Genomic DNA, 26,170 nt, shown 5'->3' with positions numbered 1-26,170 from the left:
CAACAATATTCCAAACGCTCTACCAGAAGCTCTAGGTCAAAACTGTTCCTATGACAATATAGTTAATTATCTAAGATCCATAAACATTTTGTAAAATCTGTAGTTGTTTACTTTTGTTATTTATATTTTGTTCCGTCGCTAATAACCTTTTGGTGGATGCGACTTCTTTTTCTAATAAAAAAAAAATAAAAAAAATTAACAGTGTAAGAAATCAAGAAATAATAACGTAAACACAATTTGTTCAGATGAAAGGTCTCCTTAAATAAAAAAGGCCAGGATACTTCACGGATGCTCAAGGAAATCCAATCCGATCTCCAAATCAGATAGCTACACATAACTTCTACAGAATGGTAACCCACGTAAACGACAATAATACCCCATGCAGTTTACAAAAAGAGGTGAGTACCACCTGGAACATCATAAATTTACAATGGATAAACTGGACATCGCCATTGAAGCTTATAAGATAGGTAGAGCAGCAGGTCTAGATGACATCAGAAATGAAATCCTTAAAATTATGGGCAGTTTTTCCAAAACATGGCTATTAAAGCTCCTAAATTAATGTTACGCACAGGTTAAGATCCGAAAACTATGCCGACAATCTAGAGTCGTAGCTTTATTAAAACCAAGAAAGGATCCAGGGGTCCCAAAAGCTACCGCCCAACTACCGCAACAACTTTTTGAATGCTCTTTATAACTGACTATTATTTTATTTTTATTTAAAAATAAATAAATAAATGACTGAATATATCCAGCATTTTAGCGGCTATCATATAAATATAATTTTATTAATTTTTTTTAGTACAAAGCCAACATCTATGTGCAACAGTTACTTGAACAATACCATCAGGCTAAAGATCGAGACCAACAAATAGAAGCTCCAGGAAATTCAAAAAAGTATCCATTGATTGTCATCGAGGGAATGTCTGGAACAGGTAATAACATGGTTTTGTAATATTTATATAAACATTATTATCATTTTAATTTTTTTGTTGGTTTTTTCTGTGCAGCGAAAAATACTATTCTACAAATTGAGACAAAATGATACATTTAACGAAGATGACAGATAACAGCTAACAACGCATGGCCAATGAGTGGCTTTAAGTTTTAGATTTTCCTTTGATCTGACTTACTATCAGAAGACGATTCAGGGCAACTGTTACAAAGTTTTAATATATTAAGACATTTAGATAAAATAAATTCGTTAATGACTAAATTTCGTTTATCTTCTGCGTTGTTCTAATACACTCTATAATATGCAGCGTGTAGGCTTCACGGTGGTTGTAAAGTGCACATAATTCAGTCAAATTGTGTTTTTGACTAGGAAAGTTTTGGGGTAGTTCTGATTTCTTTCATTCTACATGTATTTTGGGCAGCTGAATTCGAATATGAGGTTGGTTTGCGGACAAAATTTCGTGACGCAATATTGACAAAATCTCAAAAAAAGCGAAACATTTCTGCTTTTACCCGCTTTTTTGCTTAAATCTCAGAAACTATTAACTTTTAGTAAATGGTCTTTTAACAGAAATTAAAGTACTTAAATTCTCTACAAATACCACTATTTAGTTTTTTTAGACAAACCGTTAGTTCTAAAGTCCAAATTGAAAATTGGCAATTTTTAACGGTCTCTGCAAAACCCACTTTTTACATTCCTAAACTTTATTTTTTATTAGAATGCTGTCATTTGATAAATTTCACCTAGTTTTTTTGCACAGGTAAAAAAAAAAACGTCGAAATTGTACAAATTCAGGATCACAAAAGGTACACAATACACAATACACAATACTAACACAATAAAACACTTAAAATATCGTGATTATTAATATTACAAAAAATTATAATACAAAATGTTATATTAATACAAAATTATATTAGCCGCTTTCTTTTAGAAAGTCCTGGCTGTGGTTCTCCGGTGGCTATGGGTATTGATACATATTCTCCTTGTTCTGGTAAATAAAAGAGGTGGTGTCAGTTCTAAAGGAGAGGTGAGGATTGCAAAATATATTGTGTGATTAAACATACCTTCCGCATTGTGCTGAGGTTCTTAGATGGCATCGGGTCCTGGCTCAGGTTCTGATTGCCCCATCGTCAGCGTCATGGGTCGTTCTCCTAAAAGAGGTGGTGAGATATTGACTTGTGATCATATATTAAGGAGAGATGAATCACTACAAAATAGCTTTTTTGTGAGATTCTACATACCTCTATCTCTTTCTTCAGTCTCTTCTACGTCTATGTCAGAGCTGTCTTCCAGAGGCTCAACGTTATCATACAGTCCTTCGCATTATGTTTAAATTGGGGAACAATAAAGGCCCTCCTTCCTGCATCCACAATTGCGTTTATGCCCTATTTACATTTATATGAAATATACTGGAGCATTCGGAAAACTGTCTTATATTCTAAAGAACAGAAAATACCCGCAATACCTAAAAACAAAAGTCTTCAATCAATGTATACTCCCTGTTTTAATATATGGCTCTCAGACATGGACGTTTACAAAAGAGAATATGGAAAAAATAGCAAAGACAGAAAGAGCCATGGAAAGACAAATGCTGAACATTAAATTATCAGACAGGAAAAGAAACGAATGGATCCGTAACAAAACAAAAGTGAAAGACGTCTCTACCCAAGTAGCAAAGCTTAAATGGAAGTTCGCCGGACACACCCTACGGCAGAAGGATGAAAGATGGACTAAGATGGTAATACATTGGAGACCATGGAACCACAAACGAAAAAGGGGAAGGCCACAGATGCGATGGTCAGATGACCTGAAGAAACACACTGGGTCAAAATGGATGTAAATTGCCCAAGATAGAGAGGCATGGAAGAAGGAAGAGGAGGCCTATATCCAAGGATGGATGTTTAGGGCTGATTAGATAGATTAGATACTGGAGTATTGAGTTTGGTGCAGGGACCAAAGTGGTTGGCACTGACAGGAGACAACTAGTAGTTTTTTTGTACAATTTAGAACTTTTTAATTATTTTTGTAAAAAACTAGGAAACATTCATCAAATGACAGCATTCCAATAAAAAATAATGTTCTGAAATGTAAAAGTGGGTTTTGCAGAAACCGTTACCAATTTTCAACTCGCACTTTTGACCGTAATGTTCCCCTGAAAAAAAAAAACTGAATAGTGATGTTTGTAAAATATTTTAAGTATTTTAATTTCTTTTAACAGACCAATTAATAAAAGTTAGTAGTTTTCGAGGTTTAAGTAAAAAAGCGGGAAAAAAGCAGACATTTTTCGCTTTTTTCCCGATTTTTTCAATGTGGCATCACGAAATTTTGTCCACAAACCTCATTATTTGCATTCAGCACCACAACATACATATACATGAATGAAAGAAATCAAAACTACCCCAAAACTTTTGTCCATTAAGATGAAATTTTATTTAAATACCATGTTTATCCTTCTGTATAATATTTCATGGAGCAGACCCAAAGCACCTACTCCAATGAAAAGGCATTTCAAGAAGAAAAAAAAAAAACTGCTAACAAATGTTTTAACAAAAAATTACTACTTACTGTAGTTTATAAACAAGGATAGAATAATGAAAACAACACAACACCACAATCAATCCAGTAACCCTACAAGAAGGGATTCAAGGTTGAAAACAATCCCATAAGTAAAGGGCTTCTCGGAAAAAATAAAAAAGATAGGAACCAATTACATCACAACAACATTTAAAACAACAAACACACTCATATCTATTTATACTGTCCAAGACCAAACCCAACAACACACAAGAGACCTCAATGAACTGCATCTACAAAATACACTGTGAAAGCAACAATTTCTATGTGGGAGAAACTGCAAGACCTTTAAGCGTCACTATAAACCAGCGTGAAACACATCAAAAACAGGGATTTCGACAAATCACATATATCCAAATATGCCTGCGATATAAACACAGACTATACAGTGGAAAGATGCATTAATAATTATGAAGGAATAGACATGAAAAAGAGAAAAGTGAAAAAGCGGCCTCCATCCTACCACACGAATACGATCAAAAAAGTTTTAATGTATGTTTTCTTATAAATTGTTTTTATTTTAGGTAAAACCACTGTTTCAACTGCTTTAATAAATAAATTAAATGGAAAAAAAATCCATTCTCCACCTAAAGGAGTAAAAGCATTGCGGGCGGCATTCCGCAATACTACGGAATTAGATATGGCTTACCAAGCTATTGGAAACTACATTGGAGGACTAGAAGTACAACGCATGCTTAGAGACTCACCCGTTGTAATGGACAGGTAAGAAATTTCATTGCCATCAAAACAAATTAATATAAAATTTTCTAAATGCTTTTATGCTGGTTTCACCAACAGATCCTAAGCTTAAGGCGTGTAACGCGGTCGTTGCGTTTGTTGCTCCAGGTAACAAAAATTCAGCCGAAGACAGAAGGTTCGCTTTTTAAGACATTTATTTTAGAATCAAAACATTACAAATGATAAGATAATTAGCCTTAATTACTACACGTTAATTTCGTTAATAAATAGTTATTTATGAAACAGTTCGCGAAGTATGCTTTTTGCGAACGCACGCGATTTTTAGAGCACGAGCGACAACGGAGCGAGTGGTATAAATCGCGTAAGTTCGCAAAAAGTACTTCACGCACAGTTTCATACAATATTTTATCTACGACAAACAAATAAAAAAAGCTGTAACTCTTTTCGTCACTGGAATTCATTTCTATTCTACAATTTTTAGAACTTTGACATTTAAAAATTCTAACTACTTTCAAACCACAAAACTGTCAAAACTTTTGTTGTAATTCATTGCTCATATTGTCATTACCATGACAACGCGAAAGTTAAAGCAGTGCGAAAAAGTAAGTCCCATTTATAGTGGAGTCAATGAAGGTTTTCACCTCCGATTTCGTTGAACCTCCATCGATTTTCATGAAAACTGGTAAGTATGTAGAGGATACCTCAAGAAACAAAGGTGGCATGGTGCCAACTTGCGCTTTTACCCTGGGGGGGGGGATGCCACCCCTTCTCGGGGGTGGAAATTATTTTATTAAAAATAATTTCACTAATCGATAGAGGGATAAATTATAATTAAAATTTTTTATATAAAGTTATTCCAATAAATCAACAGTTTTTGAGTTATTAAAGACCAAAAGTTTTGATTTTTCCTGAAAAAATCCATGTTTTAAAGCAGTTTTTCATAAATAACTCAAAAACCATAAGTTTCTTCAAAAAAGTTGTTATTACCAAAATCGAAGATAGTATAAAAATAAATGAGCTCCTTATTCGAAAAATCCTTTATTACATATACAAAGTGAGTTATATGCAATTGAATGTATACTTTTTTCCGCGAGTACTCAAATCTTAGTATTCAAGCTTAAATAACAGGAAAACGATGCACTTTGTTAAATATAGACACTAAACTAAAGATTTTAATAAAGTACTTAAAGCTAACTATCAAAAAGCAATATAAGAAGTCGATAGCATCAAAATTAAGCAAGTTATGATGGAAATAAGAGGACCCTTTCAGATTTTTTAGGGAAGAATGAAAAATGAAACATACGTCATTTCCACAAAAATTAAAATTTATAGTAACCCATTAAAAACTTTATTTATTTTAACATGAGTAATAACTTCAACAATTTTGAGCGGTTTAGAATGCATATTTTTGAAAAAAAAATACGATTAAAAAAATTAGAACTTTTCAAATTTTCGTGAATTTCATTTTCTTTTGATAATAACTCCAAAAATACTCGATATACTTAAAAATGGTAGAAAACAAAATTTTAGTTTTAACTTTATTTAAGTTTTTCTTTTTTTAATATTTTTTTACGACAAAAAATAACCGAGACAGAAACACTTAAAACCTAAATTTTACTGCGAGAACCATGTAAGCGGGGCCCTTTCACCTTGTATTAAAAAAAAAGGATTTAGAAAAATATGTTTAATACAGTGTTATAGACCTTTTACTTAGCTTTGTAATGTTTTTTGGATAAATCTCATATTTCAAAAATTAACGGAGTTATTTTAAAAAAAAAACCAATAACATTTTCTTTGAAAAAATTTTATAGCGGAGATTTTGTATGTATACAAGTTGTGGGAAGTCCAATTAGTCGTTTGTTGTAGGAGATACGAAAAAAGTTTATTTAGGTGAGATTGGGGCATAGATAATATCAGAATTTAAATACATTTCCAAATATACAGGGCCACCCATATTGACAGGGTGAAACAAAATTATCTTTTGTTTAATGGAACACCCTGTATATTTTTACATTTTTGGATTCTCCTCTATGTTTTATTTCTTAAAATATCAGGTTTTGTGATGTTATACAAAGTACTTTAAAAGATAATTTTTACGTTTTTTCTTTCAAATTTCATAGCAATATTCACCCCCTGTATAATTGTAGTGATTTGACATCAGAAAATCAATTTATGTTCAAGTGATTTTTAATATAGTCTATTATTGTTAAAAATTATTAATTTAGCAAAACGTTTAATTCTAGCTAATACAGGGTTGGTCGAAACTGAATGAGTGTTTTCTCAAAGTTTGAGAGTATGAGTTTTTTCAAACGGAGCAGCCTGTAATGTCTGTAATGAGCATTGTAATGAAACGCTATTGTATGGCACTTTATTATTTCCCACCCTGCCAGTGAGAACTGAATTTATTTTTGAAATCCCTAACTTTATGTCTTTAATTATTTTAAATATTGTAAACGATTAAAAAACAATCAAATTAAATTGAAATGAATAACCAGTGTATTTATATCTTCCACATTTACTTCATATTTAACGTAGCCTGTACCATAACATTGCACAGATTATTATCCCTGTATAGCAACGATATACCATGAATGTGACTTCATACTTGAGAAATGTCCTATATCCAGTCTCAAAAAAAAAGGGATTCCTCAAACATAATATACAGGGTGTCCAAATGTAGTGGAACGGTCGAATATTTCGCGAACTAAACATCGGATAGAAAAACTGAAAAATACGTGTTCAATCATTTTCAAAAATCTATCCAATGACACCAAACACCAACCCCCACTACACCCCCTGGAGGTGGGGGGAGGGTAACTTTAAAATCTCAAATGGAAAACCCCTAGTTTTTCTTGCAGATTTGGATTCGTTACGTAAAAGTAAGTAACTTTTATTCAAGACATTTTTTCGAACTGTGGATAGATGGCGCTATAATTGAGAAAAACAATTTATCCTGATACCATAGGTAAATTATAGAAACGGTCTAATATCTCGAGAAATACATTTCCAAATGAGAAACAAAAAAAAAGTTTTATAATACTTTTCGAAAACCTATCGAATAACACTAAACATGACCCTCCAACCCACCCCCTGGAGGTGGGGTCGGGGTCACTTTAAAATCTTAAATAGTGACCCCCACTTTTTATTACAGATTCGGATTCGTCATGAAAAATTAAGCAACATTTATTCAAAACATTTTTTAGAATTGTTGATAGATGGCGCTTTAATTGGAAAAATACGATTTATTAGCGCCATCTATCAGCAATTTTAAAAAATGTTTCGTATAAATGTTGCTTAATTTTTCATGACGAATTCGAATCTGCAATAAAAAATGGGAGTTGCTATTTAAGATTTTAAATTTACCCCCCACCCCGTCTCCAGAGGGTGGGTTGGAGGGTCATTTTTGGTGTTTATCGATAGGTTTTCGAAAAATATTAAAAATCTGTTTTTAGTTTCTGATTTGGAAGTGTATTTCTCGAGATATTAGACCGTTTCTATAATTTACCTATGGTATCAGGATAAATCGTTTTTCCCAATTATAGCGCCATCCATCCACAGTTCGAAAAAATGTCTTGAATAAAAGTTGCTTACTTTTACGTAACGAATCCAAATCTGCAAGAAAAACTAGGGGTTTCCATTTGAGATTTTAAAGTTACCTCCCACCCCACCTCCAGGGGGTGTAGTGGGGGTTGGTGTTTGGTGTCATTGGATAGATTTTTGAAAATAATTGAAAACGTATTTTTCAGTTTTTCGATCTGATGTTTAGTTCGCGAAATATTCGACCGTTCCACTACTTTTGGGACACCCTATATATGCAGACAAAATCAGCCAAAGTGATTTGCGATATCTAATTAAAGGCCGTACCAAGTTGGTTTTGTTGAATATAGCATGAAAGCACGACGATACTTTAGTGATGAGCGTATTTTTCGTAGTAGCTATAGTATGTTGTTTTATATTATGTATTACCTATATTAAATTAGTTTTAGTATGTTTCGTTTATCTAAAAAAAAGTAAAATAAACAAAAATTCCGTTTTTCTTGTAGTTGTTTTTTCGTATAGAGATTGTTTTATATTGTAGTAAATTGAATTTAGTTTTAGTATGTTCCGTTTGTTTGTAGAATTATATTTAATTAGATTTGCTTTAATTACTAAAATAAATAAATTTTGAATTATATTTTATGTATTTGTGGAAAAGGAAACCTAGCATTAGCGGCCACATTTCTATAACGGCCAATTGTTTTCTATTTTTAGTGGCCGTTACTGTCAGGTTTTACTGTACCAATAATATTTTATTAAATTATGAAATATTATTTAAATAAAAAATTTATAAACTTGATAAAAGAAAGTTTGCTTAGAATTTACTCCTCTACCTAATTATGGGGTTATTTTTAATAAAATAGTGTTCACCCATGAGAAGGGGTAACATGCATCCCCAGGATAAAAGCGCAAGTTGGTACCACATCATTTTTGTTTCTTGAGGTATCCTCTAACGACTTAAAATTTTCATGAAAATTGATGGAGGTTCAACGAAATCAGGGGTGAAAACCTTCAGTGACTGCCTTTTTGGGAATATAAAAGAATAACTTTTTTCGTGATTGTCGATTTGCTAATTTTCTGATTTTTTATTGCTATAAGGTTTGAAAAATTAATAAAAATTATAAATCATGCACATAAATGTAAAAAACTATTTATTTTACCTAATTAAATGAGATTGCTTGAGCCAGAATGCTGAAATCTGCATTTTTATCATAAAAAAGGTGGATTTCACCCCTAAAATGCAGAAAGCGCAACTTGGTGCCGTATCACTTTTGTTTTTTTTGAGGTTTCCTCTAACTAATCAACAATTTTCATGAAAATCGATGAAGGTTCAAAGAAATCGTTGGTGAAAACATTCAGTGACTACACTTTCAGAAATATAAAAGAATAAGGTTTTCGTGATTTTCGACTTGTTAATTTTCGGATTTTTGGTTGCTATAAGGTTTAAAAAATTAAAAAAATATATAATTCATGCACATAAATATAAAAAAAATGTTTATTTTTCTTAATTAAACGAGATTACTTGCGCCATAATGCGGAAATCTGCATTTTTTACAATTTAAAAAGTAGGTGTGTATTGCACCCCTAAAATGCAAAATCGCAAGTTGATGCTATATAACTTTTAGTGCTTGAGGTATCCTCTAACTACTTACCGATTTTCATCAAAATCGATGAAGGTTCAACGAAATAGGAAGTGGAAACTTACAGTGACTGCACTTTCAGAAATCTAAAAAATAATTTTTAAAAAAGGGGTTTATTTAACCCTTAAAATGCAAAAAGCGCAAGTTGGTACTATGTCACCTTTGTTCCTTGAGGTATTCTTTAACCACTCACCAATTTTTATGAAAATCGATGGAGGTTCAACGAAATCTGAGGTAATAACTCATATCCACCTTCATTGACTCCACTATTAAAATACATTGTTACTTCACGCACACTTTAAATCCTTCACGCACTGCTATCTATAATGACAGTTTTCAGAAACTAAAAACTTATACATAATATGACATAGAGTAGATAAATAACTATTATAACCTACGTATCGAAACATTAGGTTCGGGTTGATGTGACAATATCTGGTACATGAATGAATACAATCGACGATCGCGTGGATCAGGAATTACATTTATTAATATGAAACGGACATATAAGGAGAGGAAGGCTCGCTCAGCTCGCCAGCGGAAAAGACATGTAGGGAAATACGATCAACGCTCGTAAAAGAATAGGTAAAAGTTAAACCGTCGGATTCGTTCAACACACCAAAACGACAGCGGAAAATAGTCGGGATAACTCACCTCTTATACCTCGTTGTTGTTTATTATTCTTCGATCAACGCTCCAAGAATAATAATCAACTAGGCTTTTCGCTCCGACTTTTATATCGTCCGAGACGGTTCAAAAACACGTTTTACTTAATTCATTGGCGTACTCTAGACGATAAAATTATATTATCGTCAGAGGCGTGTCTTAAGCTTAGCTTAAGAAACATAGGCGTTGCATCATTAAGTATTAGATCAATAATCAGCTTGCCACAATGGATTGCCACGTGGATTGCATCTTAAACTTCGTCTCAGTTAATAGGTGTTTAGATAGGATTTGAAAATTATGGTGCAACGTAGATGAGATTTAAAGCGGTCCTATCTAGAGCTGGGCTAAGCTGGAGTTTAAGATTTGTTGGTGCAACCAGGCATTAGAGATACAAAAATTTTCATCTAAAAAAACCCTACATTTTTGTGTGGTATCTTTTTTTCGTATCTCTTATCATTTGCAAGTTACATGGATAAAAGGGAAGATTTTTAAGAAAATTTAAAAATGCGCTCTATAATTTGATCTTATTTTTTTCAAAAACCGTCCATTTTAAACCATCTGAAGGATGAGGGGTTAAATATATGAGTCATATTTCTTCTTAGAATACATTAGTCATCAACTTTTTTGCAGAAAATCTCGCTTAGTTTGAATGTAATCGACATTTAGTATTGATCATTTTAAAGGTCTTTTCAAGCACTATAATAGTTGTAAGTATCATTATACATCTACAATCAACCGTTTCTCTGTTATTTCAAGTTTCAAGTCAAGTTGAAGTTCATTGATTTCAAGTTCAAAACCACCCCCAAGATAATAGCGCACATCGGCATAGGATAGACTTTGTTTCATGAGCTATTCCCTATGCCCTATAGTCTAGGCGCCAAATAGAGGTCACCGTGTCATTTTCAATTCTGATGGACAAACTCAACGGTTTCTTATGGATTTTGGGCTGCTGATTACGAATTTCGAGGGGGGATTTCGATCCGAGTGGTCAAAAAATTGTTAAAAACAATTTAATTGTTTATAAATTGTTTATAAGGCTCTGGCTGATAAACTAAAAGAGATAAAAAAATGTTTCAAATAAAATTTGTTCCCTAATAAAAAACGAGGAAACAACCGTTTACTAAACTTATATCCGACAATTAGAACTCAAGATATTGTAAAATTAGTGCACAATGCAAATTGCAAATTACAAAATAAGTATTTTTCGAAGCTTAACCGATCATAACTCGGCTTCTACACATGAAAATGAGGCTTATAAGGTGCCCTTTTAAAACTTAATTAAGAGGATTCCAAACAAAGTTTGTTATATTATTTCATCTTCATTTGTTTTAAAGTTATACCCGTTTAAAGTTATAATTTTCTTAAAAAAATTGTACATTAATTTGTTTATAAAGGTTTCAAGCAAACTTGAGCTAAAAACATTTATACTTTAATTAACAATAATGATAAAACAACTCAAAAGGAACAATTTGAGCTTACGAAAATGTTCGTAAGCTTATTTTTGGCTAAGATGTCGATATTTTAATGGCGCGCTATGAGGCGCAAGATTGGCTCACAGTCAAGTAAGTGTGTATTGTTTGACGCTTTATCGATCGTAACTCGGCTTCTACGCATGAAAATGAGCCAATATGTGATATCCATATAAAAATGGATCGAGTTCTTTTGCAGCATCATCATTGCATATAAAACGAGCATGTATGATGTGGCGGCATACACACAATTGACGGGCCTTGATGATGCTGCAAAAGAACTAGATCCACTTTATATGGATATCATATAGATAATTAGACTCTGAAGCCTCAAAAAGTTTTAGTTTTACTGCCTACAAGAACAGACTTGTACCACCATGTAACTGTTAAAATTTCGCTAAGAACTTATGCAGATGTAAAAAAGCTGATATTCCCTGTATATCTCTATGCAGATTTGCAGATGCATGAAAAAAATGTTTGTAAAAATAGTATCAACTTACTTTTTAGTTATACTTCTGAAATATTAGTTTTTAATGTTTTTTTCTCATTTAGTGCAAAAAATAGAAGACAATGTAAATAGAATGAAAGGTGATACGAGGTACAGTATGATGATTTAAATATAAGAATTAGATGATAACATTTTATTAGGATCTTCAAAAATGAAAAATGAAGATAACGTATGTATACATAGAAATTATAATTTGCATCGAGAAGTTAGCGCGTGAACCTTTACGCGGTGAGCCGATCTTGCGCCTCATAGCGCGCGCCATTATAATATCGACATCTTGGCCAAAAATACACTTATGAACATTTCCATAACCTCAAATTGTTCCTTTTGAGTTTTTCTATCATAATTGTTCATTAAAGTATAAATGTTTGTAGCTCAAATTTGCATGAAACCCTTATAAACAAATGAATGTACAATATTTTTAAGAAAATTGTAACTTCAAACGGGTATAACTTTAAAACAAATGAAGATCAAATAATTTAACGAACTTTGTTTGGAAGCCTGGTAATTAAGCTTTAAAACGACACCTTCTAAGACTTATTTTCATGCGTAGAAGCCGAGTTACGATCGATAAAGCATCGAAAAATACTTATTTTGCAATTTGAAATTTGCATTGTGCACTAATTTTACAATATTTTGAGTTCTAATTGCTAGATTTAAGTTTAGTAAACGGTTTTTTCTTCGTTTTTTATTAAGGAACAAATTTTATTTGAAACATTTTTTTTATCTCTTTTAGTTTATGAGCCAGAGCCTTATAAACAATTTATAAACAATGAAATTGTTTATAACAATTTTTTGACCACTCGGATCGAAATCCCCCCTCGAAATTCGTAATCAGCAGCCAAAAATCGATAAGAAACCGTTGAGTTTGTCCATCAGAATTGAATATGACACGGTGACCCCTCTGGCGCCTAGACTACTACTTACTGTAAAAATATCAAGTAAATCAATTTAGTAGAATGGAATTCGGAGCCAAATACCCTCATTGACTGCCCTAACTAGCTAGCGATCTCAAACTCGTTTTCAAAAAGTCAGTAAATGATGCCTGGCAAAACTTATGGCAACAGAGTAAAACATGAACTCCAACCACATATTGGTCACTTCTCCTTGGACTTTCTAACTAGAAGAGAAACATCGATTATTAGAAGACTCCGAATTAACCACACCAAACTTACTTATGGTTTCTTGATATACTCATAAACTCGTCCAACTTGTCTCCATTGCAATGTTTTCCTGACTGTGAAACACATTCTCACCGACTGTAACTCATTCACCGACCTGTATAAATCACTTGATATGAAACCTACTGTTAAAGAAATGCTAACAACCGTAAAGAGACAATGAAATGTCGTGTTTTTAATTATTTTTTAGTATAATTTTCTTTCAATTTCAATTTACAATTTTCTGTCCGATCCTGATTTCTCACAATTAAAATTTTGACTTTTTATCATTTTCACTTGAAACTAATCAAAATACCAGTTACAGGCAAGGTTATCAAGACATTTATGTTGTAGATTTTGATGCAAAATATTACGAAATGGAAAATTGTTTCCAAGGTTCAGCTATAATAACAAGATTCTTTGTCCTTAAATTATTAATACAACGTAGTATTTTAATTTTTGATATTAAATATATAATATACGCACATTGTCTAAAAAGTGAGTTTTGTTATTAATTACAACATTATAAAAACATTAACAATTATTGAGAATTAACAACTAAATGTTTATGCTTCCAAGAAAATGTTCTTTTATCTAACAATAAGAAAAAATAACTTAATATATTAAAAACTGAAAATAATATTACAAAAGTTTTAAAATATATACTAAGGGAGTAGGCGCAAATTCTTGCTCCCATGCTGTCTAAATGCATTCTCTTTTTTAATCCTGAGAAAACTAATAAATATTTTTGAAAACTTTTAAACGCAGAATGAAAGAATACTTGTTACCGAGGGCCAAAAGTCCCTTAAAATATACAAAAAAGTTTCTGTTGAATGAACTATTTGAAATTAAAGATCACACTAATTTTTCTTTCTTTTTTCACTCCTGTAACTTATTAAAATAAACATTATAGAAGTTTTCAGAGCCTCTTGGCCCTTGGTAATAATATAATCTTTCATTATGCTGTTAAATATTTAAAGGCAAATGCATAATTAAATACATTTATTTTAATATCTAGGTACACATGTCTTTCTATCACGAAATACTATAATCGACTGACTCATTAAATACTTCATTATCCATATTCGGGCATCTATGCTGTTTGTCAGAACATCCATTTCTTTTAGTCGTCCGTCAGGGCCGGCGTAGAAAATATTCTTTACAGTCGGCCACGCTTCCCTTATCCACGTCCTCGTGGATCCGATGCCACTGATTTACCTAGATCATAAAAAACATGTTAACTTTAAAAGACAAGACTATGAAATAAATAAGACACATGCCCTATTAATAATGGGACTACTATCTAATAATTTTACATTAAATCTAACAGGAGTCATCCATCCAGTTCATCTTAAGTTGGACCTGAAATATTAGCTTAAGATCTACAGCTAGTAAATTTCTTTAAAAAAACATGCTAAACCCATAGTAAGAAAACAACTCTTATAAGTTCGCTTCTAAATTATGCAATAAGAAAGCAACTCTCATAAGTTCGATTCTTTAGTAAATTACATTAAAAACAACATGCAATAGGTAAACATGCTATACTAATAGCAAGACAACAACTCTAAGAGTTGTAAGATAAGAGTATAAGACCATAAGAGTACAAGACTTATAAGTTTGCCTCTAAAATATGCAATACCTGCAATAAGAAAACAACTCTTATAAGTTCGCCTCATTAGTAAATTCCATTAAGCAAAACATGCAATAGGTACCTATAGTAAGAAAAGAGCTCTTATAAGTTCGTTTCTTTAGAACTTGCCCTCTCCAAACCCCTTACCATGGGTTGGAAGAGCCGTGGTCTAAGAGCTAGTTTCTTATACTTTTGTGGTCAACCATCTTAAGAGATCCGTTTCGTTAGGACCCTTATAAGTTCGTTTCTTTAGAACTCGCCTAGGACTCTTTAAGAACTCGTTTCGTAAGAGTTCTGTTGCTAGCTATCTTCGAGATCCGTTTCGTTAGGACTCTTATAAGTTCGTTTCGTTAGAACTCTTGTAGCTAGCTAACGTGTGATCCAAAATTATTGCCATCACAGGTGGCTCTAAATTACAGAGATAGCTATACAGTGCATGTCTATTCTTAATTCAGATATATTTTCCAGTTTACGTCAACTTTGCAGTGTACGTCAACTTAACAAGAAAAGTTAGGTTATGTAGAGATGTTGGCGATGGACATATACAGCATCTTGTTTGATTGTATTTATTATTGTTACTTATAATTTCATTAATTCTTTTATTTTTGACTTAAGTTCTGTGTTAAAGGTTTTGACTAATTTTTTTATGTTTTATAATATTAATCAAAATTAATTGATAAACCAATGATATAAATTCAGATTAAAACAAGACATACGTAATTTTTTTTTTTTGTAGAGCTAGCTTTGATCACAACAATTGTGGATCGCTCGTTATCTTGGAGATCCGTTTCGTTAGGATCCAAATCCCCTTTGGATTCAGAACTGACGTCAGTATTGAAAGGTTTCATCTTATCGTTAGATGACACACCTTCATTTTTCTTTGAGATCTCACGGAACCTTCAGGATCCTCGATTACGTAACGATCATGATCTAAAACCCTTTTTAATGATATAAGGATCAGGTTATTAGGTAGTCATTCGTTTGACGTCCACTTGAATTCTTCGTTGAATTCAATCACTTTGTCAAATGTTTGCTTTTATTTGACCTTATTTGCATCAGTCATTCGTTTGACGTCCGCTTGAATTCTTCGTTGAATTCAATCACTTTGTCAAATATTTGCTTTTATTTGACTTGGTTTGGATCAGTCATTCGTTTGACGTCCACTTGAATTCTTCGTTGAATTCAATCACTTTGTCAAATGTTTGCTTTTATTTGACCTGGTTTGCATCAGTCATTCGTTTGACGTCCGCTTGAATTCTTCGTTGAATTCAATCACTTTGTCAAATGTTTGCGTTTATTTGACCAGATTTGCATCAGTCATTCGTTTGACGTCCGCACATATTTTCGATAGATCGCTCCGGTCTGCCTCCTGTAATGACACTTTGTTGGCCAGAACAGCATCGGCTATACCTCTTGGTTGGTAACCCAACATTACTTCGTAGGGCGTTTTTTTTGTGGTTGAATTCTTCGTTGAATTCAATCCCCAATTTGGAACGAATTCATCTCAAGTAATCTCGTCTTCACTGCAGGATGATAAAGAAGCTACTATTGTACAATTATACCTTTCCACGTGTCCGTTTACTTTAGGAGCAGCAGTGGAATTCAGAACATGTTTTATATTAAGTGATGTGCAATAATGCTTGAATCGTTGAGAAGTATAGCAAGAACCTCCATCGCTAATTATTCTTCTTGCTACACCAAAGTTTTCAATTGCACTTTTCAAAAAAGTAATCACCGGGGTAACTTTGGTGGACTGCACAGCCTTCATAAAAAAAGAACTTAGTGAAAGCATCGACGATGACAATGAGATAAGAGTTCCTTCGTTTTGACTTTACAAATGGACCTAGATGATCTATATGCAGTGTATCAAAAGGTACTGCAACCTTCTCAATAGAATTCACAAGTCCAGTTTTTTGCTTTTCACCAGGTTCCTTATTATATAAGCCTTCTAGACAACCTCCAATGTATTTCTTAACATATTTTATCATACCTGAGAACCAGTATAATTGAGATATTGCCGAAATAGTCTTTTCTACTGACATGTGACCAGTTCCATCATGATAATGCAAAACAACCTGCCTGCGGGCTTGCCTTAGAGCAACCCACCTTTTGCCTTCTGAAGTTTTTCGATATAGTCGATTGTTTACAATGCAGTAGTTTTGATGGATATCTTTTTCTTCCTTATCTGATGGAGATTTCGACAGCAGATCTATGATAGTGTTGCATCTTTCATCTTTTAATTGGGCATCTAAGATCCAATCTTCTTGATCGATGTTCACAAGGTTTATCTCAACCATGAGTGCCTCCTCAGGAATTTTTGCGACAGTATCTCTGCTTATAGCATGTGGCATTTTCGTACCTGGACGGTATTCAATGTCCAAAGTAAATTCTTGAATGGTTAACCACCATATTTCAATTCTGGGAATTATATCTCTCTTGGTCAGTGTTGTCTGCACTGCATTACAATCTGTAACCACCTTAAAATGGATATCGATGAGATAAATTCGAAAATGTTGTAATGAATTTACTACTGCCATGGTTTCTAACTCCAGATTGTAAACAGCAAGGACAGGCCTCGAAGTCAATTTATTCTTGAGGGTTTCGAAAGCACACGTTGTTCGTCACCCCATACAAATTTGACATCTTTTTTCGTGAGAAGTGTCAAAAGTCTTGCAATCGTGGCAAAGTCCTTTACATATTTTCTAAAGTAGGTAACTTGACAAACCCAAAAATTGGCGTGTAGTGTCGACATCAACAGGTTCTGGAAATCGTTCAATTGCTTCTGTTTTCAGCTGTAAAGTCGTGAAATACATACACTCTTTTAATTTTTCTAAGAACTCGTCTGCACGTGGAAGTGGAAATCGATCCTTAACAGTCTTCGAATTCAATGCACGATAATCTACACACATTCGATTTTCTCCATTTTTCTTTTGGACTAATAGAATCGGACTTGAATAAGGTGAACTAGATTCTTGAATTACTCCATTAGCCTGTAAATCATCTACGATAGTCTGTACAACTTTTCGTTCATTGTAAGACAAACCATAAGGACGATACACGACAGGACGATCATCAGTAAGATGGATTTGCATTTTAAGAATATCTGTTTACCCAATTCACTAATGTTTTGTGAAAAACAGCACCTAAATTGATTCAGTAAGTCAAGGAGCTTTACTGCTTACTCCGCAGACAAATTTGAATTACATAACACATAATTTTTGGAAAACAAACAAGAATTGTGTAAAGAACAGGTCATTACGCCAATATCAGAAGAAATACTTTTATCTTCAACACAATCAACACCTCTAGCTACAATTTGAGTTTCACTTACCTCAACTAAGGTGATATGTATGTATTCAAATTATTGTACCCTGTTCTAGCCAATCCTCTCAACCTGATTTGCATATGGAATATCATAGCAGTTCGTTCTAGTCACTAATAGATCCCAACATCCCAAAAAAATTCAGGAATGCACTCGGGCTCCACAAATGTTCCATTAACCGCATCGTTGGGCTTGAGCTTTTTTTTTGACTAGTAACTCTAATCGATTGAGTCTATCACTAACATACATTTCGAGTAGTGGAGGAGTGTGTGAGACTCTTTCACTTGATGAAACTACCTGAACGATGTTCGTTTCTCTAGATCTGGGAATCTTGGAACTTGCCTGATGATGTAAATGATATTGTCCGTTTTATCTTGTAATCATAGTCGTTACTACTACTGCTAGATTCGGATGTTGAACTTAAACTTAGTCTGGATCCTTTCCTTCAACCCATTGCTTTTGTTTCCTTTTTATATACTATACTTATATAATAATATATACCTACATTTATTATATATTCATGCTTTTCAAATAAAATTGCGAAGTTAAATTGAGAGAAGGTTGTTGCTACACGTTGAACAATGAACAACCTCTCGAACTTAAATAATGCAATATAAGCTCAATACTACACGTTGAATAGCTTATACAGAGCGTTCACCAATCAACCAGACATACCACTTCGAAGGAAGCGCCAAAATGGGCAACACTGTCTATTATTCCACTATAGTATCGATGCGTAATCGTCCATCGACGGATTTAAACAAATAATACTTTAGGTTCTGAAATTACTAATCTACAATGAGTAGGTGACGTAATATGGTTGTTAAATTACCGGCAAGTGGGTAAATAAACCGGTTGCTCAAATTCCTCAAACATTTATTACCAAACATTTAAAATTAATTTTTAACTGTTAAAAATGTTCAAAACTCATCTACTCGATAGTAACAGTATGTTATTAAAATCGCTTTATAAATTTTTCTCTTTTCTCGATTATTAGTTTTTATTGCATAGTATATAAATTATCGTAATGACTGAATAAATAATTAATTTAAAATAATGCTATTAATGTAAATTAATAAATAATTCACGCAATTAACAAGTAATGATTTAAAAGAATATTCAAAAACTAAAGCCATAGTCACCGCTATTTTAAAAATGACATTGACACTCTACGACTATACCGTCTACACTCTAAATATTTATAAATGCATGTGTATAAATTATAACAATAACGCATACCTTATTAAATGTGGAAAAACCGGCAGTGCTCACACCTCAAGCGCGCATATCTAATTGAAACCCAAACGCAGTGTATAGTGTATATTCTTATAAATATTTTAATCTATTTTAAATTTAAATCTCGAAATATAAATATTACTAAACGTCGAATAGTTTATATCTCCCTATAGATATTTTAATCTATTTCAAATTCAAATACCAAAATATAAGTCTATTATCTACACTTTGAATAGCTTATAAAAATATAATACATTATTAATATACCTAATAAAATTGTGAAGTTAATAAAAGAGAAGTCTGTTGCTACACGTTGAACAGTTTCTCAAACTTAAATAAGGTAATATAAGCTTAATACTATACGTTGATTAGCTTATATACTATCCTTATAAATATTTTAACTTATTTTGAAATCAAATCGCGAAATATAAGTCTATTATCTACACTTTGAATAGCTTATAAATATATTCCGATAAATATTTTAACCTTTTTCAAAATCAAATCGCGAAATATAAGCCTATTAGCTACACTTTGAATAGCTTATAAATATATTCCGATAAATATTTTAATCTTTTTCAAAATCAAATCGCGAAATATGTCTATTAACTACACTTTGAATAGCTTATACATCACGATAAATATTTTAATATCTATTAAATAAACTATCTGATAAATACATACAGTTCAATCCTCTTAACCCCATCAGACACAAGTTCGAAGTTCCAACAGACATCCTGTCATAAAAAATATGTGGTAATACAATGTACATCATTGGCAAAGAAACAGCACAAATTGATCCAAAAACAACTCATAAAAACACCCAGGTGATTCACCGTACTTTAAATATTATTTACACGTCGCATTTAGTGCAAATTCCGGATAAAATTCCACGTAAAACACTTTAACGTAACAACACTTCACAAGTTCATTCTTGCAGGAAAATTCCATTGCTATTTTTGTCACTTTCGAAACATTCACATACGATATACTATTATTGTGTTTTTAAACAAATATCACTATTAAATAAGTATAAATATAACTTAACACTTGTTATAGCACATGGATAATATCCTACCGCTGCTTTGTTAAATATTTAAAGGCAAATGCATAATTAAATACATTTATTTTAATATCTAGGTACACATGTCTTTCTATCACGAAATACTATAATCGACTGACTCATTAAATACTTCATTATCCATATTCGGGCATCTATGCTGTTTGTCAGAACATCCATTTCTTTTAGTCGTCCGTCAGGGCCGGCGTAGAAAATATTCTTTACAATGCGTTTAATTTTTTCAAAAATACATATCAGTTTTCTCCAAATTCGAAAAACTAAATCCATTGGACCAAGATTTTGCCTATGCCCTTAAGTAAAAAGAAAACAAGAAAAACATTATTTTATTACTTTCACTTACTTACTCAGTCCTCTTCAATCCATGCGGAGCATAGGAGCGAAGAGGAATCCTCCATTCTTTCCTATCCTTTGCACTGATCTTTATTTCTGCCCAGGTTTTTCCAATAGCATTAATTTCTTTCTCGACACTTATTTTCCACGTTTCTACGGCTCTACCTGGTCTTCTCTTCACATGTGGGGTGTATTCTAGGGCTTGCCTTGCGATGTCTGTGTCAGGTCTCCTTATTGCCCCATCCAACTCCATTTCCATCTGTTATTACTTTTTAGGATATAATATTATTTATTAAATTATTATTTTTTATTCCTCTAGGTACTGGCATTCATATGCTGCTCTGGCTATTTCCACTGCAGTTAACAATTATCCAGATCAGTACCAGTTTCCACCAAAAGGAGATAAAGTGTACGATTGGCCAGAGGACTTACTTAAACCAGATATTGTTTTACTACTAAGTGTAGATGAAGATATCCGAGAGCAGAGATTAAACAAACGAAGGAAAGCACATGGAGTGATCGAGAAACCAGAAAGTTTTACCAAATTTTTGAAAAAATGTCCTCTCTTCCTCTCACAGTAAGTCATATTTTGTTTTTGTTAACCCACTAGTGCCCAGATTATTTCTTCGCAGTTTTTAATGTGATGCTATTATTTTTTTGGGAAGAGCTTTATTAGAAAACAAAAATTAATGAATTTACGCATTTGGATTTATAAATCACTCAGTATGATGTTACATATATGTAACGCTAGGAGCTAACGGTTGCAAAAATACAAAATTTAATTGTAAACCGTTCCGGCGGGGGGTATGGTTTGAAATCAACATATCAAGTACATTTTTGTGAATTTTTTTCGAAGCTATGGTAGAATTATTCTATTTTTAAATCAAATAAACATATTAAGTATAATTCAAAGCATATTTAGAAAAAAATTCAATCCAAAATATTGAAAAATAAGCCATTGGTGACAAATTTTGACAGGCAGCTCACAAAAAAATTAATTTTGCGGTAGACATCAGAACTCGTCACTGAATCATACAAAACAAAAAATTCAAATAGATTTAATTAGCTTATGAGTTTCACGAGGTCACAATGTCAAGTTTTTTTATTTTTAATGATTTTTGAATTTTTGGTATCACTCAGAAATCAAAAAAATGAAATTTTTGGTAAAAATTTTGTGAAAATCAACAGAGTTATTATTGTTGAACAAAAAATAAGCAAAAAAAGAAAAATATCTCGACGTTTTTACCTCAAGAAATGTCTAAAGAAAATCTGTGCGAAATATCAGGTAGATCGGCCGAGTAGTTTTTCAGTTACAATGTCCACCGCATTTGAAAAAGCAGTTTTGAGAAAAATGCGTTTAAAGTTTTGACAACTGCATCTTCATCTTGTTATTTGTCTGCCAAATCGTAAAGTGATGCACATTGGAATATGTTTTTTGAATCGAGGAGTAATCTACAAAAGAGAAGGCGAACAGTTGTTTAACGTTTCTCACAACGCGCAAGCGTGCTGGCGCGAAGTCGCGGCTAAGCGAGTCGAAGGTAGGGATATTCAACACGCTGTATCTCTGGTAATTTTACTCCGATTATTTTGAAACTGGATATTGGCAATTGTACAAGTAGCGCACAACAAAAAACAATGGAAAGGAAGACTTGAAGAGGCTTATGTTCAGATGTGGACGTGAATGGCTAGACGAAGAAGAAGAAAGAAGATACTTGCATTACATTCTAGCGTTACAAATATTTAACAGTCAATTTGACAACCTAACAACTTTTTTATTTGAAAAAACATCAAAGCTTTTTTAAACAAAAAATATTTATTTATATTTTCTTATACTATTTAATTTGTAATATGAACTTTATTATACAAAATAAGATTTATATAATTCTTTATCAGCGAAGTCCATTATTTGAAGCTTTATTCTTTTGTCATATTTTATCAACGCACAGATTCAAAACAATGTTCTAAAAAAAATGCGCATTTAAAACAATGTAAATAATATCACTTTCTGACAAGGACTAACCTGTTTTTAACTGAAAATTTGAGATATATTAAAGATTATTAGACAAGGATTACAGTGTATTTAAAAAGAACTACAATGTGAGTAAAATGATAAGAACCATATCTATATGGCGCAATATAACTGACAATCTTTGAGAAACGTTATCACATCATTTAAGTTACTATTGTCACTAAGGGTGGCTATTAGGCCTTCATTCAGTTTGTGTAGTCTTCGAATGTTGGTGTGTAGCCCGCACTTAACTATGTGGAGACAAAGAGCAAAGGAATGAGTTGGTATAATAGTAAATAAGAGACTAGAACCAAGAATAACACACTATGAAACATCATCATCTAGAATTATAACAATCCAAATTTATCTAAAAGACAAAATAGGATTCATACAATTATATGGACCAACTGAAGGCAAAGATGAAAAAACGATGACAGAATTCTACAATGAACTCCAAAGAGCACTAGACAAATTAAGAGAATCGAGAGAGCAAATCATAATTTTGGGAGATTGGAATTCAAGAATGCATTGGAAAATACGGAGAGGAATGTTTGAACAGGAATAGTGTCAAAATGCTAGACTTCTGCCAAGCAAATGACCTACTAATAGGAATCACATTTACAAACCAAAACATGGTAGACAAATATAGGTTCGTGGCGGAAGAGAGAAGAGCGCAAAGTTTGATAGATTACATAGTTTATACGAGAAACCTAGAAGATAAAATACATAACGTCTTAACTGTAAAGGAACCGGAACTAGCTACAGAGCACAGGATGGTTACTGCAAAACTTGAGGATGAAAAAATAAAGGAGGTGGAAAGAAAAGATTACCAAAGAGTAAAAGTAAATAAGCTCAAATTAGAACAGGTGCGAGAACATTACAAAGAAGAAACCAATAGAAGATTAAGACAACTAGAAAACCAAAAAGTGGCATGGACACTGGAGGAGAGATGGAATGCCTTCAAAGTAGTCATAAAGTCTACAGCAACAGAAATATGTGGAATCAGAAAACATAACAAACACCATAAAAGAACGAGATTGTGGAACAATGAAGTTAAAACAGCAGTGAAGAAAAAGAAAATAGCATGGAAAAAATACATTGAAACCGAGCTGGAAGAAGATAAAAAAGAATACAAAAGGCTAAGACGATTAGCGAAAAACACCATAACACAAGCAAAAACAAAGACGTGGGAAGAGTTTGGAGAAGAATTACAGGAAAACTATGTAACAAACAATAGAAGCTTCTGGACAACAATCAGATATATGAAGAAAGGAAAACATAAAGAAATAACAGCCGTAAGGGATACAACAAACCAAATCAAAACAAATCCAGAACGGATAGCTAAAGTAAGGAAAGAATACTATGAAAACAAATTTAGAAATGAAACAATAGCTGATAGAAATAAAACATATCAAGATAACGGGAACAAAGAATTAGAGCAAATAAGTAGAGGAGAAGTAATACAGGAAGTATTAAACGTAAAAATAGGTAAAGCTGGAGGGGATGATGACATAGACCCGGAAATGGTCAAGTACATGGGAGAAGAAGGGATAAACTGGTTGTTGAAAATATACAAAGAGGCCTGGGAAAAGCAGCAAATCCCAGAAGACTGGCAAAGTTATCTTATAGTGCCAATATACTGCAGGCTGTGGGTGAAAAGACGAGAAAAAATTCAGGAATTTTTGAAACCTATCAGGTGTTGTAAAGGACGATGCCAGGAATAACTTCTACTAAAATGTAACCAAAAATATTGTGCGCTTTTTTTTAATTGCGATTTTCATTTGTTAAATTTGCAATTTTTATTAATTTTTAATTTTGTAGCTTAGGATATTGATTTTAGAGAAAAACTTTTTAAAAGAAAGTTGTATTAAATTAAAAAACCTACAAATTGAGGTACGGTAAGTTTAATTTGGTTAATTGGTTATTGCAAAACAGCCTGCGAAAAGTCCAAAATGGCCGTTTTTACAATTGCATTATTTATTGTACAAATAATTTTTTTTTATTTTTTAAAGCTTTAAATGAAGATCTTTCGATTCCAAACATAAAAAAAATTTAAAGCCAGATTAACGGATTTGTTGCTTAGATATTATAAATTGTTTATCCCAGGAGCTCAAATGTCGAAGGCTATAACTTTTTGAAAAAAAAATTGTAGAAAGTTAGTGAAACATCCAATCTCCTTTGAAAGAGTTATATTTTCATATTATGATGTAAATAAATGCGTAAAACAATTGTACACCTCTAATTTTTGGATTTGAAAATAAGAGGGCAAATTTCGTTATAAACATTTAGAGCTGAAGCGGCCCTGTACATCCTATGAGTTTTTAACTTACATATTATTGTTGCTGAAGATGAAACAACAAAGATTTATAAAAAAATAAAAAATTTCTACGACCAACTGAAGCCGAGATAATTTTTGGGTTTGAAAATAAGGGGGCAAATTTCGTTATAAACATTTAGAGCTGAGGCGGCCCTGTATATCCTATGAGTTTCTAACTTACAGATTATTGTTGCTAAAGACGAAACGAAGATTTATAAAAAAATTAAAATTTTCTATAACCAACTGAAGCCGAGATAATTGTTTTTTTTTTCTTAAATCATAGTGCCTTTATTTATAATAATTAAGAATTTATTTTACAGTCATTGACTAAAGAAAGACTTATGTTATCTTAAAATAAAAATTATTATAAAATAGAATTACATTTAACTATTAAAAATAATTTTTTAAATCGGTGCATTTGCAAGCGGCCGAATTTTGCAAATCGCCCGGCTTGCTTCAAATCCGCGCGCTCAGAAAATTTTTACGTAACTTGTATTAAATTTTGACAGAAAACAATTTAATAATATTACCATTATGATATACAGTCTATTTACCACTGTATTTGTTTTTCTTGATAAACTTTTATATGTGAAATCCAAAAAGAATAGTCACTACAAGAAAAAAAAGTTTTATATTGTATATTATAGTGAGAAGTAACATTATTATTATATTTATATAACAATGAAAAAATTAAAATATAGTTATATATTTCATATATATATGTATCATTTTTGTAATATTATTTCTTCAGAAATGAAATTTCACATATAAAAGTTTATCGAGAAAAACAAATACAATGGTAAATAGACTGTATATTATAACGGTAATATTATTAAATTGTTTTCTCTCCAAATTTAATACAAGCTACGTAAAAATTTTCCGACCGCGCGGATTTGAAGCGAGCCGGGCGATTTGCAAAATTCGGCCGCTCGCAAATGCACCGATTTTAAAAATAATTTTTAATAATTAAATGTAATTATATTTTATAATAATTTTTATTTTAAGATAACATAAGTCTTTCTTTAGTTAATGACTGTA

At 32.2% G+C, this 26,170-nt stretch overlaps 1 protein-coding gene across 1 annotated transcript in view; it reads left to right on the top strand.

The window, feature by feature from the left end:
• Nucleotides 1-26,170, top strand: part of LOC114331518 (UMP-CMP kinase 2, mitochondrial) — a 92,053-nt gene that overhangs the window by 58,044 nt on the left and 7,839 nt on the right. Inside the window, exons 3-5 of the mRNA XM_028281110.2 lie at nucleotides 803-935; nucleotides 4,057-4,255; nucleotides 21,127-21,384. Of these exons, the coding sequence (XP_028136911.2) occupies nucleotides 803-935; nucleotides 4,057-4,255; nucleotides 21,127-21,384 (590 nt within the window). The remainder of the gene's footprint in view (nucleotides 1-802; nucleotides 936-4,056; nucleotides 4,256-21,126; nucleotides 21,385-26,170) is intronic.

Source organism: Diabrotica virgifera, chromosome 6 (assembly GCF_917563875.1).
Source record: "Diabrotica virgifera virgifera chromosome 6, PGI_DIABVI_V3a".
NCBI classification, from domain to species: domain Eukaryota; kingdom Metazoa; phylum Arthropoda; class Insecta; order Coleoptera; family Chrysomelidae; genus Diabrotica; species Diabrotica virgifera.
The sequence above is the reverse complement of the archived record's forward strand: the minus strand, read 5'-3'. Positions and strand labels throughout refer to the sequence as shown.